Source organism: Mustela nivalis (genome assembly GCF_964662115.1).
Source record: "Mustela nivalis genome assembly, chromosome: X".
Classification (NCBI taxonomy): Eukaryota; Metazoa; Chordata; class Mammalia; order Carnivora; family Mustelidae; genus Mustela; species Mustela nivalis.
This window is the reverse complement of record NC_139040.1, coordinates 91,019,734-91,045,526: the sequence shown is the minus strand read 5'-3', so window position 1 is coordinate 91,045,526 and position 25,793 is coordinate 91,019,734. Positions and strand designations below refer to the sequence as shown.

The window sequence follows — 25,793 nt, the reverse complement described above, 5'->3', positions numbered from 1 at the left end:
CTTTATCCATTCATCTGTTGGTGGACATCTAGGTTCTTTCCATAGTTTGGCTATTGTGGACATTGCTGCTATAAACATTCAGGTGCACATGCCCCTTCAGAGCACCACATTTGTATCTTTAAGATATATACCCAGTAGTGCAATTGCTGGGTCATAGGGTAGCTCTATTTTCAGTTTTTTGAGGAACCATCACACGGTTTTCCAGAGTGGTTGCACCAGCTTGCATTCGGGTGGGAATATTCTTAAAAATTCCTTCCACAGAGGTGGGAGGAAAGCAGAGAACTCATTTATGTTGATTTAGCTACACTCTTTTGGCCAGATTCCTTTGTGACCACGTACGCTCACATATGGGACACCTAGCCAAGGATCTCAGGGGGAAGAGAACACAGAGTGAACAGAATCTATAACTCTTGATTAAATTATTAACTTCGCTTCATTAGCACTACGTTCTAACTACTTCACTTGGCAAGGTATTGTTGTATAGGTATTTATTACTCGCCACAGAATTAGCTCCTGCAAGTCTTGTGGAGCCAAAGGCTGAAAGAGAATTCATTATCATTATCATCATTAATAGTAATACTAACTGACATTTATTGAGTGTTAATCTTTTTCTATTTTATATCTATTAGTATCTTGTATCCTATTATCTCATTTTACAAATAAAAACCCTGCAACAGAATGGAATTAGGTAACTTGAACAAGGTGACACAACTATTAAGTGTCTGAGTCTATTTGGTTCTGAGCCCAGGCAGTCTGGGTCCAGAGCCCATTCTCATACCGTTTTCTTTTGCAATTCACAAAAGGTGAAATAACCTTTTCCTCCAACCTGTCAGCAGTCAGTGGCGACACCAAGTGGTAATATTTGTGTACTGCAGCCCTCTCCAACTTCACCATCACTCTTGCCCAAGCTCTCCCAAATAAATTTATATCTGCTCACTCTACAGAGGTAGCTTCATGACAAGTCTGCTTCCAACCAGATTGCTGTCCTTCAACCTCTCTTCTTCTTCTATCAGAGGAAAAGGCATATTTTCCAAGATTAGCTTCTGTTTTGCATCACATTTCTATCTCCACGTATTTTACTCCATTATTTATCCCTCCCTTTTCTTGCCTCTTCAGTTTCGGTTTCACCAGTGGCTCTTCCTGATCAACCTACAAATAAGCTCTGGATTTTCCTATTTTGCAATGAGAAAACCAAACAAATGAACCTCTCTTTGAACAATCACCCCAGATTCACTTAAAAAAAAAAAAGAAAGATTTTATTTATTTATTTAAGAGAGAGCAAGAGAGAGAGAGAAAGCATGACGGGGGGAGGTCAGAGGGAGAAGCAGACTCCCAGCTGAGTAGGTGCCCAACTCGGGACTCAGAACTTGGGACTCGATCCTGCGACTCCAGGATCATGACCTGAGCGAAAGACAGATGCCCAACTGTCTGAGCCACCCAGGTGGCTCCGCCGCCAGATTAACTTTTTCTTTTAAAAGATTTTATTTATTTATTTGACAGAGAAATCACAAGTAGGCAGAGAGGCAGACAGAGAGAGAAGGGGAAGCAGGCTCGCCGCTGAGCAGAGAGCCCGATGAGGGGCTTGATCCCACAACCCTGGGATCATGACATGAGCCAAAGGCAGCCGCTTAACCGACTGAGCCACCCAGGCATCACCAGATTCAGTTTTTTAAAGAAGAGTTCCAATAATGGGATTCTCTTGCTCAAAAACCTTAATTCTTTCTCAATCACTTTCTGAATTAAGTACAAATCTCAGTCTGACATTCAGGATCCTCCAAAATTTGGCCTGAATTTCTGGCTGTTTCTCCCTGACACTTCCCTACCCTAAGCTTCAATCATACAGGATACTTACACGTCCTCATAGGTGATTTCCTTTGCACAAGTTACTATCTCCACTTGGATTTACTTTTATCAGAGGACTCTATAACTTTCCCTGGATTCTTTCTAGTTACTTATGGGTATCTCCCATGCACCCACCCACCCACCTGTTAGACTGTGAGTGCCTGAAGGCAGGGACTAAACGCTACCAGGTGAGAAAGTAAAAATGAGCCTGGACCAAGAAAACTAAAATCTGGCTATTCATCAGGCTGGAGTAACAGACACAGATAAAGCCAGCTGCAGATTTTATAGGGAACAATATTTCTCCCAAAGACACGTGCAGCTGTAAACTGATAACAACCCCCTTTGAGTGACCACCACCTTTTCTTTATTCAGCAAGAAACTTTGTTCTCTACAATCACAGACTATCAGAGACTTTGCTGTTTGAAATCATACCAACGAGAATAAAGCATCCCACATTTGTCTGGAGGATATAAGGTTCTTGGACCCGAAGATGCAGCCTTGATTTCCTATCCAGGTGTAGAGCTCTGGATAAGGGGTATCTGGACACAACATTCCACATCTATTTTTACTTGGTGGTTTCCAAGGAAACAGTCCTCTGGTTTCGTTTCACAGTCCAGACCTGATGTTGACCCCTTCACACAGTCCTGCTTCCCACTTCCCCCAAAACAATCCTTCATTTAAAATCTATCTAAACTCCACCATTCCCTCAAATTCTGTAGTGACTGCTTTTCTTTGTTTGCTGAAGTGCCCCCATGGTTTCTCTTGTGGGTGGTCTTCTTCAATGCAGTGGTCAAAAAGCCTGACTTTTAGATTACCTGGATTGATTATATGGATTCCGATATCAGTTCTGCTGATAACTAACTAGCAGGATCACCTTAAAAAGCCAATGCACTCCTCTGGCCTATTTTCTTTTCTGTAAAATGAGGGGCTGTTTCTTACAATCCTAGGTAGACCTGGGTTGGACGCTCAGTTCTGCCACTTAAGTGAGGCCTGTGATTTTTGCTTTTTCTTTTCTTTTCTTTTTTTAAGATTTTATTTATTTGTCAGAGAGAGACAGAGAGCGCGCACAAGCAGGCAAAGGCGGAGAGAGAAGCAGGCTCTCCGCCAAGCAAGGAGTGATGTGGGACTCAATTCCAGGACTCTGGAATCATGACCCGAGCTGAAGGCAGCGGCCCAACCGACTGAGCCACCCAGGAGTCCTGATTTTTGCTTTTTCTGAGCCTCCTTGAAAACCGCTGCGTAGATTATCCAATGTTGCAATGAAGATCCAGTTGATTGTTAAGAGCATCACTATATTCCATCATTGTTCTTACTCCTCTTATGTGAGCTCAGGCAAGTTACTTAATCTTTTTGTGGCCCCGTTTTCTCATGAATAAAAGTGGAGAATAATAGTACGTACCCCAGTGCGGTTATTGCGGGCATTAAATGAGATGAAAATGAGTTAAGGGCTTAGAGCAGTGCCTGGCACATAATTAGAGGCTCCAAATATGTGAGCTAATGTAATTAGTATTAGATTACTACTAGCTGTCCCGTGGACCAGAAGTTCAGGATAAACAGTTCCATTCTAAGGACAAAACCCCAAAGAACCGTAGCCCAGGCTGGAAACGGTGAAACATAAAGGAGCGTTTCTTTTTCAAGCGCGATTGGCACGCCCTGCACTGAGTTAAGGACCCGCCCAGTCCTCATTAAATATGGCAGCAAGCGGGGCCGACCTACCGCGGCTGCGCATGCGGAAACTCCTCCTTCGCCGCTTTCTCCGCCCGGCCGCCTCCCCTGCTCGCCTCACCCCCAGCCCGGGCTGGGCCGAGGTGCCGGGAGAAGGCCGGCCTGGGCGCGCACGCGCAGACCTTGGCTCTGCTTGGCCGACACTTGCGAGGCGCCTGTCACATGAGCCGCGCGCCCGCTCCGCTCCCCCTCCTCCCGGCTGGGCTGTGAATGAAGCTCTGCAGGCTACGTGGGGCGCTAGCTCAGCTTGGTGTCCTGGACGCCAGAGCCGTCTGAGCGCTCGGCCGGCCGGCGGTCGACACGGGCTCCGCCGCCCCCGACCTCGGCGACAGGTAAAGACAGATGGGCTGTCGCTTTCCCAACAGGTCCTTCGTGGGCCGCTGGCCCCCCGGCCGGCTCGCGGAGCACCTCCAGAGAGCAGCGACACGGGGAAAGCGTTCCTCCGCTGGCTCGGCCCCCCGGAGATGGGGGTTCCCCTTGCCCGGCCGCCGCCGCCTGGCACTCGGAGGAGTTAGACCGGCTAGTTCTAGCCAGTGCAGGGCGGCATCTTCCCGCGAGCCCTGCCCTATTCTGCGAGCCAGGGTCCCTGCGCTGTCCCAGTGAAGTTTTCTCGCGGAGCGGCGCCAAGCCCGTCCCGCTTTTGAATGGGGGGGAGGCTGGCTGCAAGGCGTCCCCTTTCCAGGACTGGGGCAGAGTGGTTTTGGTTGGTGAAGCTCTGTCGAGGTCCCGTTCTTCCCCCTGCTCTGGACTCGGAGGTTTGTGTGGGTCTTTGCGAAGTGGACTCTGGGCTCTCAGAAAAGTCGGTGCTGCGAGTTTTCCTCCCCCCACCCATTCACGCGGGTAGCTTGTTCTCTCCAGGCTTTCTAGGCTTGCGCTGGAGCGCCTTCACTGCGAAGGGGAAAGCTTTACCTTCACGCTGATGCACGTTTACCTTTCTTAATATTTCAGAGCAAATCAGTTTCCTGGAGTGCCAAGCGAAGTTGTCCGTGTGCCCGTAAGATAACGTCAGTGTAAGCTACCCCGAATAAGTGAGGGAAATCGACAACCGTGGAGCGTAAAAATCCAGTAAGAATCTGCTTTACAGTCATCTTTATACATTTATTAGCAACTACCCGGGTTTAACTTCAGAGATGTTAAATTTCGCCTGGTCCCACGAGGCGCGGACCACTACTTAACTGTACACGAAATAAGGGGGGTGGGTGGGAAGACAAACCAAAACAAACTGTCCCAGGTTCCAGATAAGTCATCAGAGCGCTTTTTTCCTGGTGAATTCATCATTGGACTTCTGAGTTCCTAAGTTTTCTTGGACTTTGGGAACCTTTCCTTATCTAAAGCATTGTTTTTTCTCTATGGGTGCTTTTGGGACTGTGTACACATTGACACTCTTGTCCTTTAAAAAAAAAGTCATTAAGAAAGACCAAAATGATGATTCTCAAGTTCGTATTAGTCTTTAGTGTATGCGTATTACCATTTTCACTTCGAGGGTGGAGGTGTTGCTGGTCTAAGCGATGGAAATCGCAAAATGTAATTTCATGTTGACCAACTCCAAAAAGGTGAGGACTTTTACTTAGACAAAGCAGATGGCTTGTATGCTAAATAAGGAAGACCAGTTTATTAATTAAGAACTTAAGTGGCCAGCACTTTGTTTAATATATTAAGCCACTGAATCAAATGAAGTAGATATTTCTTCGCCTCCTTCTCATTCCTAGCTCCTTTCCTATCCTTGAAAATTGTGTTGTCCCTAAGACTGACTTGGACGCTGTAAATTTAGGAATTAGCTGAATTAATTTGGTTGTACTTAAATTAGCATTCTGTTTTTACTTTTTTTTGTCTTTGGTTCTTCTTTCCCCTGAATATGAAAGAAGTATATGCTTCCTATAGGACATTGGGAAAGTGTGGGAAAGTATAACGAAGCATAGAGGAAGAACCATGACCCAAAGGGCATTGCTCTTTTCTTTATTATGCTTCCTTTCTTTTCCATCCTGATACAGGGGCTGTTCTAAAACTTGAAGTATTACAAAATTTGTTTTCCTTTCTACTAATTTTTTAATGTAAAGTTGGTGTTGGGGGGTGGGTAGGTGAGGGCATTGGTTCTTCATTCCCTACACTGTGGAATTTCAGAGTAGGAAAGAACATTTAGTGGTTATCTCACTCAACCACCCATCCTTTGAGATTCTGAAACCCATTTACTGAAGATCCAGTGTTTCGTGCAGAATTGGACAGCACTCAGTGTCCATAGTAACTGACTCTAGATCTTCCTGTTCTTTTTTTGTTTTAAAGATTTTATTTATTTATTTGACAGAGATCACAAGTAGGCAGAGAGAGAGGGGGAAGCAGGTTCCCCCCTGAGCAGAGAGCCCATTGCGGGGCTCGGCTTGGTCCCAGGACCCTGGGATCATGACTTGAGCTGAAGGCAGAGGCTTTAACCCACTGAGCCACCCAGGTGCCACCCCCCCCAATCTGTCTTTTTAAGGTGATACCTTGCTGGGAGAAACTTGACATTGCTCCTGTGTGCATATCCTCGAAAGAGAGGTTCAAAGAGGGACAGGAGGTAACTTTTAAGGATTTGAAATGTTTTTTTTTTTCATTTAGGTATTCATTTTTCTGTTCACATTTTCAGGTTCAGGGCGTGAGCTGCTTGCAAGAAACAAGGCCACGCAGCTGCTGTTCCATCTACATCCCATTCAAGCCTCCTTATAAAACTGGAGGAATTTGGGAAACTGAGTGTGTGACCCCCAACGTGGGAGAGGACAGGATCAAGATGGCCATGTGGCAGGGTAAGAGATCAGCACTTATTTCTCTGACTGGTTTTTCTTCCTCCTCTGTCCTCCATCCCAACCCAACCCCCCAAGCCAGTGGCAGGCAGCCAGCTGTTTCTTTAATTTAACCCTTTGTCTCCACAAAGACAAAGGATATTAATTTAAAAGAAGTTGCTGCTAGCTAGAAGTTTAATGAATTTTAAGGTAGGGGTGGAGGGATAGGGAGAGGGAAGTAAGCTGGAAAATGTAATGCCAGAAGCATTTCAAAGAGCTCCCTTCATTTGAACATGTGCTTTTGGGGTGTTATATGTGAGGAAACAGAGGATTTTTTTTTCATATTTGTGTTTTTCATTTGTTTCCGGCAAATTCCTATCAGTTCCGACAGTGGGGAAGACAGATGTCAGCACCTCTCTGGCTTCCTCTTCCCCATAAAGACTTTAAAGCATATTTACTGTTATAATGTTTATATTTGGTGATACAAGGAAAATTCCTATTTTAACAATGTGAACTACCCAAGAGCAAAACTCAGGGATATCTTGCCTGATGGGTTTACATCTCTTGTGAACCAGAGAATTCCTACCACATACGAAGTTATTTTTTATTTTTGGTGGGGATGAGGACTGTGCATTTGGGAGACTATATCAGCATTTCTGGGGGTATGTGGGATTTTTATGTTTCTCCAAAGGGCATGTGGGTTTAAGAAATGATAGACAAATGCTGTCCAAACTGGTCTATGACCCATAAAAGGTTAAGGACCACTTAGGTGGAGCAGAATATGCAAGAACTTGAATAGCTATAAATTTTCAACAGGTAGGTTTGTTGGTTCTCTGAAGTATCTGTTAAAACTGTCTCCTGCTGGTTATGCCTTCAGGTGTGAAGGCACACAAATGTAACATAGTTTTGATGTACAAGGATTGTCGGTTTGAAGATGTTTATTGAAATGGGATTTGGGGATGCCTGGGAGGCTCAGTTGGTTAAGCATCTGCCTTTAGCTCAGGTCATGTGGGATTGAGCCCCACATCAGGTTCCTTGCTCAGCAGGGAGTCTGCTTCTCCATCTGCCTGCCCTTCTCCCTGCTTGTTTCCTCATACTTTCTCTCGGACAAATAAATAAAATCTTAAAAAAAAGAAAAAAGAAATGGGATTTGGCCTGTATTGCTTTGCTTTGACGAACACAGTGGATGCTGATCAGGAGCAGTTTGGAAATTCCTGTTCAAATCCTGAGACGTTCTTTTATTCAACAAGCATGGTACAGAGAGATGCGTAGAACAGAGACCTAGAGGGCTCCTCGTCTTATGGGAAAGAGTGACATCTAAACAAATAATTGGGTTAGGTTGAATTACGTGTCGGAATAGGGAGAGGTGCAAAATGTGACGGAAGCCTAGAGAAAAGCATGCCGAATTTTGAATTTTGAGCTGATCTGAAAAAAAATGAGTGGGAGTTTGCCAGATGGGCAAATGAGAGAATTGCATTCTGGGCAGGACAGAGAAGCACTGTTTGGGAACTTCCAAGTTACTCCGTTTGCCTTGTGTGAGATGTGTGGGCCACGACCTCGGATGAAGCTGGGAAGGTAGTCGGAGGCCAGATAATAAAGAACCTTGTATGTTCTAGGAAGGATTTTACACTTTATCCGGGAGACAAAGATTCTAAACAGGGAAGTAACATAATCAGATTTTGTTTTAGAAAGATTACTTTGGCAGCAGTGTTAAGGTGAAGTTGGAGCTAGAGAGAAAGCAAGCCAAGAACCGGTTGGAAGGTTTCTGGTAGAGTAGTTGAGGGAAGGAGGCGGTGGTCTGAGCGGAAGCAGGGGCAGCAGGGACAGAGAGCCACGGGATGAATTCTAGAACTGTCCTGTGACTGGATGTGGCTGGGGGACAGCCCAGGCTGACACCCAGTTAGGGTGTTTGGGACTGGTGATGCCAGCCACAGAGCTGACCATGGGAGGAGGTCACAAGGGCATGGGGATGATGGGAAGTTAGAGTACCGACTTTGGTTTGGCCTCTTTTGCTTGGGACACCTGTGGGCTGTCAGGTCCATGCTTAAAAGATAGTGCTGGGAGTAGAGAACTGAAGTTGGTGCAGGTGGGGATCTAAAGTTTTGTTCGGAATGACGCAGAAAGAGCTTGTATTTTTTTCTCTGTTTAATGGGAAACGTCGTTAGTAGTTAATGATTTATTTATTTTCTAATAAAAACATTTTAATGGGTGCCAGTTCTTAATAAAATGGCCCATTTTCTTAATAAATAATGTATTTTGCTCTCTCAGCCCTGAAACTGGATATGCTTAAAATGACATTGGAGTAAAACCGAATTTTTTTACCATTAGTGAAGAGGGGAGTATTCCCTATAATTGTGACTTATTCTTTGTTGTTGTGCAACCTCCGAACTGACAAGTGTAGTATAATGATAGTGTGGCTGGCTGTATGGTTAAAAATATGGTTTTAGGGTCGCTTCTGCTGGTTCTATCACATGATAGCTGTGAGACCTTGGGCAAGTCCCTTAACCTCTCTGTTTCTCAGATTTCCTCAGTTTCCACCTTTGTAAAATGAGAATAATAATAGAACTCATCTTATAGGGTCATTTTGAAGATTAATCTACGTAAAGAACTTAGGACTTTGTAAGTGCCGTGTTAAGTGTATGCCTTTATTCTTAGTAGTAAGACAGAATATTGCCCAGCATATAGTAAGTGGTCATTAAAATTTAGCAGTAGCTGCTGTTGTTACTACCATTACTATGGCTACTACTTATATGACTACTGCTATTGTTGTCACTATTATTTTGCTCTAGCCTGAGGTGGGCCTGAGGCCCTGTTCTGTGGAGGGAGTTTCAGGTTGTCCTTGGAAGCCCTGCCCTGTGGTCACCTGTTTGGGTCTTTAAGTAGAGGTTTCAATTCTTAGAAAACCTCTAAAGCATCCTTAGAAAACATCTAGCCCAACCCCAGAGGTTAAGTGATATGCCCATACTCAGACAGGTTGATAGTGGTGACAGGACTAAAACCCAGGTGTCCTGGTTCCCTATTCCAATTTTCTTTCCATGGGCTCACAGAAGAGGGAATGTGTGGGTCTGTTCTCAGCTCAAGGAAGCTCTGAGTCAGTTTCTAGAGCTAGTTGAGGAACTCTAAGAGCCAGAGGAAGCCAGGTCTCAGCCTCTGGGGTCAATGTTGTCTAGCTCCTCCTTGGAGAAAATTTTTTTCTTTTAAAGATTTATTTATTTATTTATTTATTCGACAGAGAGAGATCACAAGTAGGCAGAGAGGCAGGCAGAGAGAGAGAGAGAGAGGAGGAAGCAGGCTCCCTGCTGAGCACAGAGCCCGATGCGGGACTCGATCCCAGGACCCTGAGATCATGACCTGAGCTGAAGGCAGCGGCTTAACCCACTGAGCCACCCAGGCGCCCCCAATTTTTTTCTTTTTAAAAAGATTTTTATTTATTTATTTGACAGAGATCACAAGTAGGTAGAGAAGCAGGCAGAGAGGGTGAGGGGAAGCAAGCTCCCTTCTGAGCAGAGAGCTTGGTTGCGGGGCTTGATCCCAGGACCCTGGGATCATGACCTGAGCCGATGGCAGAGGCTTTAACTCACTGAGACACCCAGGGGCACCCTTCCTTGGAGAATTTTATCAGAATTCCCATACCTCTTAAACATGGCTGGCATTATTGACTTCATTCGATGAAGCCCACTAACACATTTCCTGGCTCCTTTAAACAGAGTCTACAGGGCCAAATTTAATATTTTTGGTAACTCAGGGTCATCATCAATACCATCAGTTTTCTTGGTCTAATGGTCAAGAATTATTGACAAGAGGACTAGCCAGTTTGGGGTGGCATGAGGTTGAAGATATGTGGTCGGGTATTATTTCTTTATTTGGTTGTCATTAGGCACCAGCTTGCACCAGGCATTGTGCTGAGCCCTGGAGGTGCTGTGGTTAGTAAAACGGGTACGGTCTCTGCTTTCATGGAGCTTGCCAACTAGGATAAAGGGAACATTTCAAATTCACGAAATGATTTATTGAACAAATGTCCCGAAGTAATTTGGAAAAAATGACACCAATATAAATTTAGAAGATGAAAATAGTGTTTCTTTTTAGGAGGGAGTGCCTCAGAATTGTCCATAGTGCTTTTAGAAAGGTGCCTGCTCAGGTCTTAGGCCCCTAAATTGTGGTTCAGTCTTGGGACCTGAGCATTTAAAAAAACAAACAAACAACAAACCTCTGTAAGCAATTCTGCTCAGTAATTCTGTTTGGGAACGGCTACATTAAAGAATTAAAACTTTTTAAAAAAGAGATGGTAACGGAACTCAGAAATATAGGAGAACATATAATTGTGGGGTAGGGAAGATATTTGTATGCATAATATTAAAGGTAAAATAATGAATAAAACAATATAATCAACTATATGAAAATTTAAAAGTTCCTCCGAAAACCATACAGTTAATGAAAAAACTGGAAGCAATTGCAACAAGACTCATTATTCTTAATACATAAAGACTTACAGAGCAATAAGAAAAACATAAGTGTTCGACTAGCAAAGGATGGGAATAGGAAAATACATAAAAGAAGAAATCTAAATGGCCCATTAATGTGAAAAATGTTCTCAGTGGTAGTCAAAGGAGATTTAGGATGGCATACCATTTTCTCCAATATAATTTGCAAAAATTAAAAAGGAATGACACAATTCAGTGCTGGCAAGGACATGAGGAAGCAGGCATTCTGATACACTTCTAGTGGGAACATGAGTTTGGCAGTGTTTATCAGAAGCTTTAAAAACCATATTTACCTTTTGACCCAGCATTGTTTTTTTGGGGGAGGGGGAATTTATCCCAAGGAAGTAATTAAGGATGTGCACAAAGGTATGTCAATAAGGATATTCATTGCACCATTTTTGAAGTGGGGAAAAATTGGTAACGTTTGCATTCTGAGAGAGCAATGCAGTGGAATACTATAGTTACCAAAAAGGATAATGTTGAGTTCTCCTTATTAACATAGAACATAGGTCCATAGTGTGATGTTATGTGAGTGGTGGTGGGGGAAGCAGATCCCAGATTATCCATAGTTAAAAGTCTTGGCTCCGGGGATGAAAGGCACAGCATAGGGAATATAGTCAGTGGTATAGTAACACACCATTGCATGGTGACAGTTGTGTGGTGACCATTGTGTGGTGACAGTTGCGTGGTGACAGATGAGAGCTATACTTGAGGTGAAGCACAGCATAAGGGATAGACTTGTGGGCTCACTGTATTGTACACCTGAAACTAATCTAACATTGTGTGTCAACCATACTCAAAAAAAATAAAAAAAGAAAGAAAGAAAGAAAGAAAAGAAAAAGAAAAAAATGTTGGGACGCCTGGGTGGCTCAGTTGGCTGGGCGTTTGCCTTCTGCTCAGGTCATGATCCTGGGGTCCTGGGATTGAGTCCCGTATCAGGCCCCTTGCTCAGTGGGGAGCTTGCTTCTCCCTCTGCCTGCTGCTCCCCCTGTTTGCTTGCTCTCTCTCTTTCTCTCTCTCTCTGTCTTTCTCTCTCTGACAAATAAATAAATAGATCTTAAAAAAAAAGTCTGGGCTCTGGGCTTAGAGATGGGTTGAAATCCCAGCTTTATCAGCTGGGTGATGTTGTTAGTAAGAAAGGGAAAAAATTGTAGTGAACCCAATAGTTCCCAACTCGTACACCCACTAGGATCACCTGGGGAGCTCGTAAACCCTCCCAGGTGCAGGTCTCACCCAGCTGATTAAAAGCCATAATCTTTGGGGACTGGATGCAGCCTTCAGGAGTTTTGAAGCTCCCCGGGTGACTTCAGTGTGTAGACAAGTTTGGGAATGGTGGAGCTAACACAGAGAGGGTGGGTGGTGGGAATATGAGGAAATCACAGTGGCTGGCATGTGGTAGTGGTCAATACATGGTAACTATTATTAGTAACTATCATTTCTTAATAATATGACCCCATTTTTTATAAGATTTTATTTATTTATTAGAGAGAGAGATCATAGGCAGAGAGGCAGGCAGAGAGACAGAGGGGGAAGCAGGCTCCCCGCTGAGCGGAGAGCCCAATGTGGGGCTCGATTCCAGGACCCTGGGATCATGTCCTGAGCTGAAGGCAGAGGCTTAACCCACTGAGCCACCCAGGTGCCCAGTATGACCCCATTTTAATATATGTGTTTGTGTCTATGTGCGTATGATATAAAGAAAAATCTGAGGGGATGTACATAAAAGCATTAAAAAAGAAACTACAGTTGACTTTTTTTTTGCTTATTTGACAGTTGTTTTTGCTTTATTGTATCTTCCAATTTTTCTGTAACTAATATGGATACCTTGATAATTTTTTTTAAAAAGTGTAACTTCTGAAGGAAATCTCTGATAAATGTGCACAACTTTACATACTGTCATATTTATAATAGTGAAAAACTGAAGACATAGTTTCCATAGTAGGGGAATGTGAGTAAATTATGGCAGGTCCACATAGTAAAACATCTGGCCATTAAATATCAAGACTTATGCTGAGAAAAATCTTCATGATACAGTGAAAAAATATGGTACTATTCCATTTCTGTCTTTTTAATTTAAGTGTGAGATTATATGTATTTCTGTGTGTTCACATGTTACATACACGCCTGTGAATGTAATGATAAATATGGAATGGAAGGAACCAAAGTTGTTAAAGTGGCTATCTCCAGGTAGTAGGATGCACTTTTTTCCCCTCTTGTTCGGTCTTTTATTTTCCAGATTTTATACAATGAGTATGTATTACTTTTATAATAAAAAAATAAGTGGGCACCTGGCTGGCTCAGTGGGTTAAAGCCTTTCCCTTTGGCTCTGGTCATGATCCCAGGGTCCTGGGATTGAGTCCCGCATCGGGCTCTCTGCTCTTCACGGAGCCTGCTTCCTCCTCTCTCTCTGCCTGCCTCTCTACCTACCTGTGATCTCTGTCAAATAAATAAATAAAATTAAAAAAATAAGTTATTTGAAAATGCAATATACAGCAATAGCGTCACGAATGAGGAGTGAATTGTGTGGGCTTCTGGACAATTTCTTCAGGCACTCTATGCCCTCCCCCAACATTAAAAAAAAAAAGAACCCAAGACCCCCAAGCCTTTGGTCAGAGCAGTTTTTTTGCTACTAGTACTTCCTCAAGTACTCTTGTGATTTTTGGCCGTCTCTCCTATTGACTCCAGAAACTCTTTTGGGAGTGAGAGGGGACAGGCAGGGAGATTGTGCAAAAATTGGGAAATTACCGTTCATCTGACGTGGGATTACATAATAAGATGAGGTAGCAAAATATGTCAGGGTAAGCATGAACATAAGGCAGAGGAAAACTGTAGTAAAACAGATAGTAGCAATGAGAAACTCCCGATCTAAAGGAAGTATGTTTTGACCTCACAGATTTTTTTTTTTCTTAGCACATCACAGTGTATATTTGTAAACACTCTGGTGATTTAGCTAACACATGGAGGCTGGGGGAGCATCACAAAGCAGTTAGTGGATTGATGACAGAGCTTCAGTGTGAAATCAGGATCGCTGTGTGGCTTGAGAGTTGGACCACCATCATCTGCGAGAAGCCATCTGTTCCTGCCTGTTGACCAAAACATTAGTATCTACACAACTCTCAAACAAAAGTCGCGTTGTTAGAGCAGGAGTAAGGACACAGAGCAAACTGCCCCTTTTTCTCTTTATCTGGCAGAGTGTTTCACCTGTGGCAGGTCCAAGAGAAGGGTTCTTCAGTCTCTCTTCACTCTCACCTCCTACAGGTCCTTAGCGGGGCAGAAAAGGGGGGGTTAGATGAGGGTGTAAGCAAAAATAATCTCCCAGAAAATATTTCTCTAAGAGCCAGCCGTTCCTTCTCAAGCAGACGGCTGTGGAAGGAGCATGGGCCCTGGAATCTGATACATCCGAATCTGAACCCAGTGCTGTCAGGTGGTGGCCGAAGTTACCAAACTCTGAAAGCTTCGCTTGTCTCATCAGCGGGTCAAGGGTAGCCTCAGGAGACAGACTCCCTGGGTTTGTATATTGGCTGTCACTGCTAGCTGTGGGCAAGTTATTTTATCTCTTCATGTTTCACCTTCCTCATCTGTAAAATGGGTTTAGAATAATCATACCTACTCATAAGAGGATTGGGAGGGTGAGATGAGGTAATACATCTAGAACCTTGGCACACTGCTGGCCACTTGTTAGGCACTCACCTTTACTATTAAAACGTGCAAAAAGGATATGACAATATTTGCTTCTTGTGGTCATGTACAAGAGTGAGAATCATTAAACACTCACCTGTTGTAGCTGTTCTGATTGTATTATAATTGTGGCAGAAAAAAACATCAACTTAGTCTTCAAGGGATTTTTTTAAAGATTTTATTTATTGGACAGAGAGAGATCACAAGTAGGCAGAGAGGCAAGCAGAGTGTTTGAGAGAGAGAGAGAGGAGGAAGCAGGCTCCCTGCCCAGCAGAGAGCCCGATGTGGGACTTGATCCCAGGACCCCGAGATCATGACCTGAGCTGAAGGCAGAGGCTTAGCCCACTGAGCCACCCAGGCAGCCCAAGGGTTTTTTTTTTTTTTTTAAATAAAGACTTTCATTTATCCACTTGACAGAGATCACAAGTAGGTAGAGAGGCAGGCAGAGAGAGAGGAAGGGAGGCCCGACACAGGATTCGATCCCAGGATCCTGGGACCATGACCTGAGCCGAAGGCAGAGGCTTAACCCACTGAGCCACCCAGGCGCCCCTCAAGGGATGTTTTTAAACTGGAAAGGATCTTTCAAGGTGATCTGGTTCAAACATCTCATCTTTCATGGGAGGAAACTGAGGCCTAGGGAAACCGATTCTGGGTCACAGAGCTGTCGCATGGTGCTTCGAGCCAGGACACGGCCCCAGCTCCCGATAATCCGCTCTCCCTAGCACGCTTGCTCTGTCAGTCTGTCTCCCTGTTTAGCCCTTCTACAGTTACACTGTCTCCCTTAGGCCTGGCTATTTTATAATTTTCTGCTAAGTGTTAGCCTTCCCCTCCTGCACATTATTGTGATTTTGAAAAGATTAGGGTGATTCGCCCCTCCCCCAAAGAATTGTTTTTTTTCACTGAGGCTTCCAGAGTATGTTTTTTTTTTTTCTTCTAGTCACCCTCTTGACATTTTTGAAATAAACTATAGGTTGCATTTTAATGAGAATTAGGATTCAAAGCTTCCTGTTTCATGTAATGCTATTCTGTGTGTGGCAGGATGGGGGGAGAGGGGACTAGAAAGTTTCACTCAGGGTGGCAGCAAATGCCAGATTCTCCTTCTTCTTTCTGCCTTCTGTATTTATCTACCCATGGCCAGACCAGAGAAGCTGTTGAGGAGTTAATAAGATGAGGTAACCCCCTTAGTAATGACATATTTTGATGCTTTTCAACCCAATACCGTTCAGGCATTTTATTATACTTATTTAGGACTTCTGTCCTGACTACTTCCATGAAGAGCAACCCAGAAATTACAACACAGAGCCATTAGAAATAAATCCAGGAAAGGGACTGTCCAGTGGAAATGAAATAGCTGTTACGAAGCCTGCGAGATACTCAGGACACTGAGTTTTTTTTTCTGTTTCTTCCCTTCTTCTGGCTTGCACACAAAAAGAGAAGCACACTAAATTACATTATTATTATTGTTATTATTTTAAGTTTTTTATTTTAATCCTAGTTAATTATATAGTATCGTATTAGTTATTTTAGGTGTACAGTATAGTGATTTGATACTTCTATACCTTAAATTACATTATTGACATCTTCTGGCCCCAAAGAGTATTCAGATATAGAGAACCCGCCTGGCCCTGTCTCTGCTGAGCCTTCTGGTCCTTCCACCAGCCTCCGTTGCCCTGGCCTGTGGCTACGTATGGCTCAGCACTGAGTATTCCCAGGTCAAAATCGTAGTTTTCCTGTTTAGCTTGAGAGTGGCGAGGGGCAGGTGGGCACAGAGATCGCCACTATCCAGATTTCCAGCTCTGCCAAGACCTCAGGTCTTGTACCCTGGCGGTAAGTAATAATAATAATAGAGCCTCATTCTCTCCACTGAATGATTGTGCCACCATCCACCTGGCTATCAGAGCCGGAAGTCTGAGAGGCACGGCACAGCCTTTTGCTCCTCTCTGCCTGCAGTTGCCTCCTGATGGCCTACATCGTTTCAGTAGGTTTGCGTTCCGGACAAGTGTCTACTTTTCAGCCATCAGCTCAGGGTCATCTCTTCTCTGTAGTCTTTCCCGTCCTCTGGTAAAATGAGCCTTCTTTCCCTTCCTTGTGTCTTTCTCCGCTGTATCATATACCCCTTGAGGGCATTGGCTGTATTCGTTCGGTACTTTTTTTTTGGGTCTGCTGTGTGCCAGGCACAGCATTGGGCAGGTACTGGGGTTTATAGCGGTGAACACAAAAGTCCCTTTTCTTGCCTTCCGTAAGCCTTGCAGCTGTGTGGTGGAGTTGCATTGCAAACAAATACACAAATATTTCACTGTGAGCTATTATGAGCAGTAGGAAGTAAAATCCTATAAAAAGAATAATAAAGGAAACATAACTTATTGGGAGGAGGAGTCTGGGACAAAGTGACAGGTTCAGCTGAGATCAAAAGATGAGCAGGAGCCGTCTAGGCAAAGAATTGGGGGTGTGTGTGGGCGTCCCAGGCAGAGGAAATGAAGGGGAAGTCCCTGAGGTGCAAGAACCTGGCTTTTTCCCCAGTGTGGTTCACTGTGGCTGGATGATGGTGAATGAGAAATCCAGGGACATGGGATGAAACTGGAAGGATGGGGAAGGCTCTGGGCACACAGGGTTTGTAGGCCACGTTACCAAGTATTCTCAGTGCAATGGGAGGGCTTTGGGGAAAGGTCGGATGGGGCAGGGCAACAGTGAATGAGGGGAGGGTCTCATTCATCTTCATATACTGACTACCTAGCAGAGAGTACCCAGCACATACTATGTGTTCATGGAATCTTTGTGAGTAATAATGAGTAATAATTACTTTGCCTTCCTGCCAGGATGGCCATGAAGGTTAAATGAGGTAAGATATGCTAAGGTGTTTTGCAAAATAGAAAATGTTAAATAAGTGTCATTCTAGACGTGAGACACTGGATGCTGTGTGGTGATGCTTATCAATGTTCACTCTTAGGGTATGAACCCCGATTCTCTGTTAAACTAGCAATCTCTCAGTCAGATTATCCCATACCACAATATGCTGGTGTACTGAGTCTTACATATTCAAAGTGTGCCTTCATGGCCAGTGACTTTAATTACACAGGAGTGGAAACCATCTTATATCCTATTATGTCGCACTTCTGATGTTAGTGATCATTGTGGGTGATATTGCCAGGAGCAGTGTGGGTTTCTCTTCTACACTGAATTCACTCAGTAAGTCTCCAGACCTAAGGAATTCATTATTTAGGACCTGGATTAATGCTGAGGAATAGCACCCTTTGAACTTGGCATTTGGATGAGGGCAGAGTTCATCATGGTGAGGTGAGGTGTGGCCGCTACCTACTGTGGTGTTGTTTTCTAGGGTGTGTTAAAATAAAAGACGTAACAAAATCATCAGTGCTTCGCTATTTTTGGGAAAGATTTTATTTATTTATTTGACAGAGAGATCACAAGTAGACAGAATAGCAGGCTTTCTGCTGAGCAGAGAGCCCAATGCGGGGCTCGATCCCAGGACCCTGAGATCATGACCTGAGCCAAAGGCAGAGGCTTAACCCACTGAGCTACCCAGGTGCGCCAGTGCTTTGCTATTTTTGCATTAAACATCTAGTTCTCTATTTACAGTACAGCATCATTAGACCAGGTGACTGCTTTCAAAGCCCCTGTCTGTGCAGTCAGTGGGAGAATACATTGTTAGGGCCCATTTGGAGGGCAGTTTGAAAGTTCTTACCAAAATATAAGATATGTATGTCTTTTGTTGCAGTGAATCTGTTCTAAAAAGGAACGGCACAAAAGTCACTGTTCATGAGGATGTTAGGTGTTCCATTGCTGAAACTCTTTCACTCTTGACAGTCTTGGTGCCCATCACAAGAGACTGGTTGTGTTAATCATGGCATACATACACACTCAGTGGGATGCCGAGCATTGTGTTAAGAAGAATGAGGTAGATGTATATATCATGAAAGGGAATGGTGTCCAAGATATATTTGAAGTGGAGAAATGGGTGCAGAATGATACTGTATGATCCCATCTGTGCAATGGAAAGGGGGGGCTGAAAGGATAGACAGATAGGAGTTTGTATATATGTATATTTACATATGCATAGACATTTTCTGGAAGGATACATGAGAAACAGTTATCAGTTATTACCTTGGAAATTAGGGGTTGGAAGGGCAAGGGGGTTTTCATTTTCACTTGATTCTTTCTATATTGCATGCCTTGTTTACAGCAAGCCAAAATGCCTTTAAATAATAAAATTGAAATAAAACCTATACCTCACTTGGTTCTTTTCTTGAACTATTATACTAAGGAATAAAAAGTTATGATAATGGTTGAGGCAGAGTCTGGGCAAATCAAGGGCCTCTGTAAACTGTCAGGGAATCATCATGGCCAGGGGGCTTAAGGGAGCTGTGGTTTTGTTAAAGCTTTATTTTAAGAAAGTAAGTGAGAGAAAATTAGGTAAAAAATCATGATTTTATTAGGTTTTCCTTTTTTTTGATGAAGCAGTTTTAATTATGTCATTAGTTTTGATATGTGGGTATTTTAATACCTAAGTTGCACAGTAATTGTATTCTAGGCCACAATTAAACAATTAAGTGTCTTCGTGTCTAGATAAATAGCTGTTGTTCTTGTTTGACTTGTTTAAATATTGTTAAGTGAATGCTAGGCTACAATTTCTTGAGCTTTTTGCCCAAGGTCCTGATGAGGGATGCAGGTATAGTCTTAGTTTGAAATGAAGAAGATATAAGTTGCTATCTATTTGTATAATAAAGTTTCTATTAAATCCTCAAATGTTTTAAGCTCATTTTAGCTTACCCCCCAACAAAAAGACCACTTTTCCCTGAGGTATGAGAAGAGGAATGTTCAAATGAATGTCCTCTTGATTTGCTATAATGAATAATTCCTTTACTCAGCTATATGTTTAGAGACCAGAGTCCCTAGGTTGTTTTAAATGACTTTGGTTTGCTAATATTTGGAATTTTAGCCAGTGGATTAAGAAGCAAGACAGGTTTTATTCTTGGATGTATAATTGTACCTATAAGCTATAATTGGGCTGGTGGCAGAGACTGGAGTGATGGGAACAATTGTGAGAAAAGAGGATAAGTAATTTGAGGCTATTGATTGGTATAGAAAGAGGGGACCCATAAAGGATGTTTTTGAGAGATTTTCTGCATGTGGAAATGTAGAGCATGAGGAGCTGCCCGGAGTGTGGTTTGAGGTTGAACCTGAACCTGGACCTGGATGTTATGCCTAGAGAACCAGACAGGAAGGTTCTTGTCCTTGCTGGTGATCAGAGAAGCTGTTAGAAATGGCCCCAGCTTAGACTTGGCATAAATGAGGGAGGAACTGAGAGAAGAAAGCAGACATCCTAGAAAGAGAAGACCCTGAACCATGAACGGGCTGGACTTTGTATGTGCTGAGCCTGTACTTGGCTACCTCATGTAGAGAATGTTGCTGACAGGCCTCACTTCATAGTAAAGTATTCTCATTTGACTGAGGTCAAGGAAGGGAAGAGAAAAATAATAGCTATCATTTACCGATTGTTTACCATGTACTTTTCTTTACATGTACTTTTCCTTTATGTGGATTCTGAGCTTATAACTGATAGAGCCTGGGTCCAACCAAGGCTGTCTGCCTGAAGAAGCTGTGCTCTCGGCTATTCTGTATTCCTAAGTCCATTGCTCCAAGAATTCCTGCTCTGCCATCACCCCCAAGACAGTCAGGATGGCAGCCAGGTATGAAAGAGGAAAGCTTTCTGTTAGAGTCCCCTTGGTATTCTAATGATGGTGCTAATGAGCAAGCACAACGATCTCAGGAGAATGAGATAGCAGACGCTTAAATAAAGTGTGGATGGAGGAATGAAATGCAAGTCTGTGGCCAAAATTCTGGGTTATTTCTGAATTGGATTATGTCATTTAGTGAGTATCTTCTGTGGGGAAGACTCTACTAGGTGTCATGTGTGCGACTGAGAGGAAACAGAAGCAGACACTGTCTTCCCCACAGCTAGTCTCTGAGGCAGTTAAAACGTGTGCATAAATTGCCATGACCCAAACTAGTGTTAGATACACATTAGAAAAGAAGTTTAGGATGCCGTAGGACTTAGACAAAGGGGAGGGGGAAGCATCTGAGGCAGACCATGTAGTAGGGGGAAAGTTCTTCTATAGTTGCTGGTGTTAGAGATACAATTTCAGGCAGGAAAGCACAAGGTACATTTGGGGGAATGGGAAAAAAAGTATCATGCCAGGCCTCTTATATTTATGTGCATTGTCTCATTACATCCTTCTAACAACCCTTTCCTGGCCACACGATTTATTGTCAAAACTCAGACACTTCTGAGAGTGAGAAGAGTGGTTTGCTATTCATATGGTGTAGGCATATAGACAGGGACAGTCTCAGAAAAACCAGGATAGATGAGGCAGTTGATACTACTCTTAGTTAACAAATGAGAGAAAGGAGGTTCTAAGTCACACAGCTAGGAAGCGATAGAGCCAGAATTAGAAACCAACTGCAGCCCCCAAACTAAGAGATCCGTACTTTATTCTGTAAGCAATGGGGGCAGTTGGGCTTGGAGCAGAGAATGCCACGGTTATTACTATGCAAGACAGGTGGGAGGCAGATACCACAAGTGGGGTGATTAGTTAGGAGATTGCCCAGAGAGATTCAGACAGGACATTACAAGGGTCTGGTTATAAGCTGTTGACTTCGGGGATTTAAAGGAGGGGATAAATGGGAGACACATCACAAAGGAAGAAGTGACAAACCTTGATTACTGGTCAGCTTTGGAGGGAGAAGAGTAAATGACGACTCAGGATCTCAGAATTCTTCTAGTGAAAACATCACATTAGCCAAAAGTAGCCATCGTAACCTGGAAAGTTTATGTGAGTTTTCATTAGCATTCTAGACTTAAGGGAAAATCTGTTTCTCAGTACAATTGACTTACTGACTTATAATCATAAACAAATTATTTGATCCTCCTTTGCCCATATTTACTTATCTGTAAAATGTAATGTTGTCACTAAAAACTCTCCAAAATAGCAGAGATTGTCTGAATGTTTTTTTTTTAACCTCTTTAACCTTTATTTTCAAAATTTCAAGTGCTTGTGCTCAGTAATGTGAAATTGAATCCCAGCGTTGAGTACAGTCACTTTTATATTCTACTGGCAAAGCAATAATGATCAAATCGGTAATGATGTGTTGTCTCCTGCTTCTGTGAACACCTTTAACTAATTGACAGATGAATTCTAATGCCTGCTTTATAACATTTTTTCTATAGTTGTTTTAAACTGCTTTTTAAAATATTATGATTTGGCTTTTTAATATGTTTATCTTAGCTCCACAGATACTGTAAAAAATACTCGAGGGACGGGAACGTGTATGTCCCTCTATTCTTCCTAATGCCTTGAAGACACACAGGAAATATTTATTAATTTGATCTGACCAGTTCATATGGCACAATAAGACGGCTTCTACTTTTGTTTTATACATTATATTTTGTTAATATGGTCTCAAATAGCATTGGGTTTTTGGTCCCAAGGCCTACTTTGTTCTCCAAGTATATGTCTGTCTCTCTCTTTTTCTTCTTCTTAAAAAAGAAACAAACAAAAAAAAAACCTTTCTGTCTTGGCTTTTACTCTTTTTAAGCATTAATGTAGTAAAATTGTTATTTCTTGTTCCTCTTGTTAGGTTTAGCATTATCATACATATTTCATAAATATCTTTAATTAAAAAATATTGCTTGGTGTATTAGTGTTCTGTTGTGGCATAGTAACTGACCACAGATTTAGTGGCTCAAAACAGTACCCGCTTATCTCAGTTTCCATGGGTCATGAGTCTGTCATGGCTTAGCTGGGTCCTTGCTCAGTTTCTCAGGCTACATTCAAGGTGTTGGCTGAGATCACAGTCTCATCTGAGGCTTGGCCGTCCTTTTCCAAGTTTACGTAGCTGTTGGCAGAATTTCGTTCTTTGCGGTTGGAGGATGAGGTTGGAGGATGGCTCCTGGAGGCCACCTGTCGTTCCCTGCCACATGGCCCTTTCTGTTGACACTTCCAGCACAGCAGCAAGGGATGGAGTCTGTCACACCGGCAAGAAGGAAGCCCATGCGCAGTGGTCTTGCCTTACCTGTGGTTATGCCTTCCGTGGTTCCAGTTTTCCAGGATCAGCTTAGTTTGGAAGCAGATGATCTTCTTTCTGACATGTAGCCAGAAAGTCAGTTCACCTTTCATCTTATCCTGTAGGCATGTTGTCATCTCATGACATCACAGGATAAAAGGGGTAAGTGTAGTACAGTTAGATATTTTGAGAGAGAGCACATTCATAAAACTTTTATCGTTGTATATTGTTATAATTGTTCTTTTGTTATTATTAACCTCTTACAGTTAATTATTAACCTCTTATTAACCTTATTATTGACTGTTAACCTCTATTGATACATTAAACTTTATCACAGGTATGTATGTATGTATAAGAAAGAATATAGTATATATAGGGTTTGGTACTGTCCATAATTTCAGGCATCCATTGGGGGTTTGGAACATATCCCCCATAGATGAGAGGGGGACTACTTTGAACACACACACACACACACACACACACACGCCTAATCATGGGAGTAATCTCGCATTGCCATTGCTGTATTCTGTTGGCTAGAAGCTAGTTACAAGGTCCCTCCACACTCAAGGCAAGGGGATTATACATGGGCATGTATAATGGGGTGGGCATTATTAGGGGTCACTATTAGTGTCTGATACAGTTGGCATAGAGCTGAAAGAGGCTAACTGAAGACTTAGCAGCTTACTATTAATCCATTAATGGACACTCACTGGGTAAGGCTGTCTCTAGCAGCTGTGACTGTGACTTTACTGTCATCCAGCAATTTTTTTTATCTTGCTTACAAAGATGTAATGAGAGATGATGTTCAGTAATCTGCCTAAAGTCATGATGTGGGACCTTTGAGATAGCACTGGAGCAGGAGTAGAATTGTGGAGAGGGGAATTTCAGTTTGGATGCCTATAAATATCCAAGTATAGATTCATCTTCTCTGGGTCTGGGGCTTAGGAGAGGGTTTGGGCTTAAATAGAGATTTGGGACTCTTTTGTGTATAGATGATTAATGGAGCCTAGGGTCTATGTAGAGTGTGAGAGAGGAAAGGTGGAGTTCTGGGGAAATCCAGGTACTCTGAGTGATTCCCCTGACCTTCAACCACTGCCCAAAAAAGGAAGCAAATCATCTAGTTTCAGAGGAGAAGTTGGCTTATTTTTGTTTGCTTCTGTCTTCCTTTTTCCTCTCTTCTGTCTATTCCAGGTACTACTCATCCCATTAGCCCCATTTTCTCCTGGTATCTTCCTTTCCACTGGACCCATTTGCTAGCCTGTCCATAAACATGTGATCTCCCTTTGCGGTGCCCCCTAGCTACCAATACCTGTCTAGCTAGCCACTTAACCTTTCTGGGCCTCAATTTTCTAAGATTGAGGGACATGACGTAGGGAGAAGGTTATGATTTTTGAGTAGCCTCTTTCAGATCTGAATTGTCTTGCCATGTTACTGTTCTCCCCCTTTCCCTTTTTGGTTCTGTTGACAGTTCAGTTCCTTTTTGAAACTTCCCTCCCTTGGCCACAGAGTTATTGTACTCTCCTAGTTCTCTTTCTGCCTGCCTTTCCTGCTGCTTCTTTGCTTTTGCTTTATTCTGCCCGCTAATTCTGCCCATATTTGGGAGTGTCAACTTCTTTGCCTTTTCTCTCTTTATACTCTCTGCCTCTGAGATTTCACCTTCTCTCCTGGCTTTAGCTTTTTTGGTTTTTAATTATAGAAGTAATACACAATTACATGTTTATCTTGAAAAGATGATATAGAAGCATCTTGAGCAAAAAGTGAAAGTGTCCCTTCAACCTCCTCCTCACAGGTAACCACCATTGATCATTCTTCTAGGGGTTGAGTCCCAGACCCATATATTGAGCCCTAAACTGTAGTTTTTTCATCTGTGGCTGCAATCAAGATACTGTTATGCTTTGCTCTCAGCGTGACAGATTTAGTTAGCTGAATGACTTTGGGCATGCGGTTGATGTGATTCTTTCTGTGGTTATTTCTATTCTGTAGTTCTTTTGTGTCTAATATGTATTTCTTTCTGTGTTAAGAGTTCTGTATTAAAGAGTAGATCTTCCCTATATGTTTGGGTGATCCTATTGATAAGTTCTACTAATCCTACTGATAAGTTCTCAATTGGCTTGTATGCACAGACCCAAGAAGACAGAATAACACTGTCAAAACTTGAGATGAAGAGGTGGTTGAATAGGCATAGGGCCCAGTCATTGGGAAGCAAACTTTGATCAGTACATTAAAGCCAGGGTGCTACCATTAAAGGACTAAATCATGGGTTTTAAAACTTAAATATCTTAATCTAAAATATTAGCTGCCAGCACCACTGTTTGTGTGGAAACATTTTGACTCTGTAAAAGATGTATGAATAATCTCTGCACTGTAATGGGTCATTTTACAAAATTACTGGCCACTATATGTGTACTAAAAGCAAATTAACTGGAAAGGTTATGCCTTTTGATGGTCCAGATTGCTAATGGAAGTTGATCATTCCATTAACGAGGCTGCACCAAAGGATGTACCAAAAATTGCAGGTCTCTGTATAATCTTTTTTTTTTTTTTTTTTTGGTCTCCATATAATCTTTTTTTAAAAAATATTTTATTTATTTATTTGACAGACAGAGATCGCAAGTAGGCAGAGAGGTAGTCAGAGAGAGAGGGGGGAAAGCAGGCTCCCTGCTGAGCAGAGAGCCTGATGCGGGGCTTGATCCCAGGACCCTGGGATCAGAGCTGGGACCCGAGCAGAAGGCAGAGGCTTTAACCTACTGAGCCACCCAGGTGCCCCAGTCTCTGTATAATCTTTTTTTTTTTAAAGACTTTATTTATTCATTTGACAGAGATCACAAGTAGGCAGAAAGGCAGGCAGAGAGAGAGGAGGAAGCAGGCTCCGTGAAGAGCAGAGAGCCCGATGCGGGGCTCGATCCCAGGACCCTGAGATCATGACCTGAGCTGAAGGCAGAGGCTTTAACCCACTGAGCCACCCAGGTACCCCAGTCTCCATATAATCTTAATTACAAAGGTGTTTAGGGTATCCATGGTGGGGGATCCATAGTAGCGGTTCTCAACTGGGAGCAGTTGTGCCCCTCCACAATGTGTGGAGGCATTATTGGTTGTCACAACTGTGGGGGATGTTACTGGCTTCTAGTGGGTAGAAGTTGGGGAAGCTGCTAAATATCTTAAAATGCCCAGGCCAATGCCCCTCACCCCTGGACAAAGTTACCTGACCCAAGATGTCAGTGCTGCTGAAGTTGAGAAA

General features: G+C 43.0%; 1 protein-coding gene and 1 long non-coding RNA gene across 3 annotated transcripts in view; both read left to right on the top strand.

Annotated features, from left to right (window-relative positions):
- LOC309856680 overlaps window positions 1-3,415 on the top strand; it is a 45,909-nt gene extending 42,494 nt beyond the window's left edge. The window contains exon 3 of the long non-coding RNA XR_014307318.1: window positions 2,872-3,415. This is a non-coding gene — a long non-coding RNA (uncharacterized lncRNA). The remainder of the gene's footprint in view (window positions 1-2,871) is intronic.
- Window positions 3,416-3,642: 227 nt separating this feature from the next.
- The window catches only part of CLCN5 (chloride voltage-gated channel 5), a 153,810-nt gene continuing 131,659 nt past the window's right edge, over window positions 3,643-25,793 (top strand). Inside the window, exons 1-3 of one of the 2 annotated variants that reach the window (XM_082717771.1) lie at window positions 3,643-3,899; window positions 4,516-4,632; window positions 6,188-6,344. In XM_082717771.1, the coding sequence (XP_082573897.1) occupies window positions 6,329-6,344 (16 nt within the window). In that variant the 5' untranslated portion in view covers window positions 3,643-3,899; window positions 4,516-4,632; window positions 6,188-6,328. Of the gene's footprint in view, window positions 3,900-4,152; window positions 4,323-4,515; window positions 4,633-6,187; window positions 6,345-25,793 lie in introns of those variants that run through there. The other variant, XM_082717772.1, reaches the window with a different exon arrangement.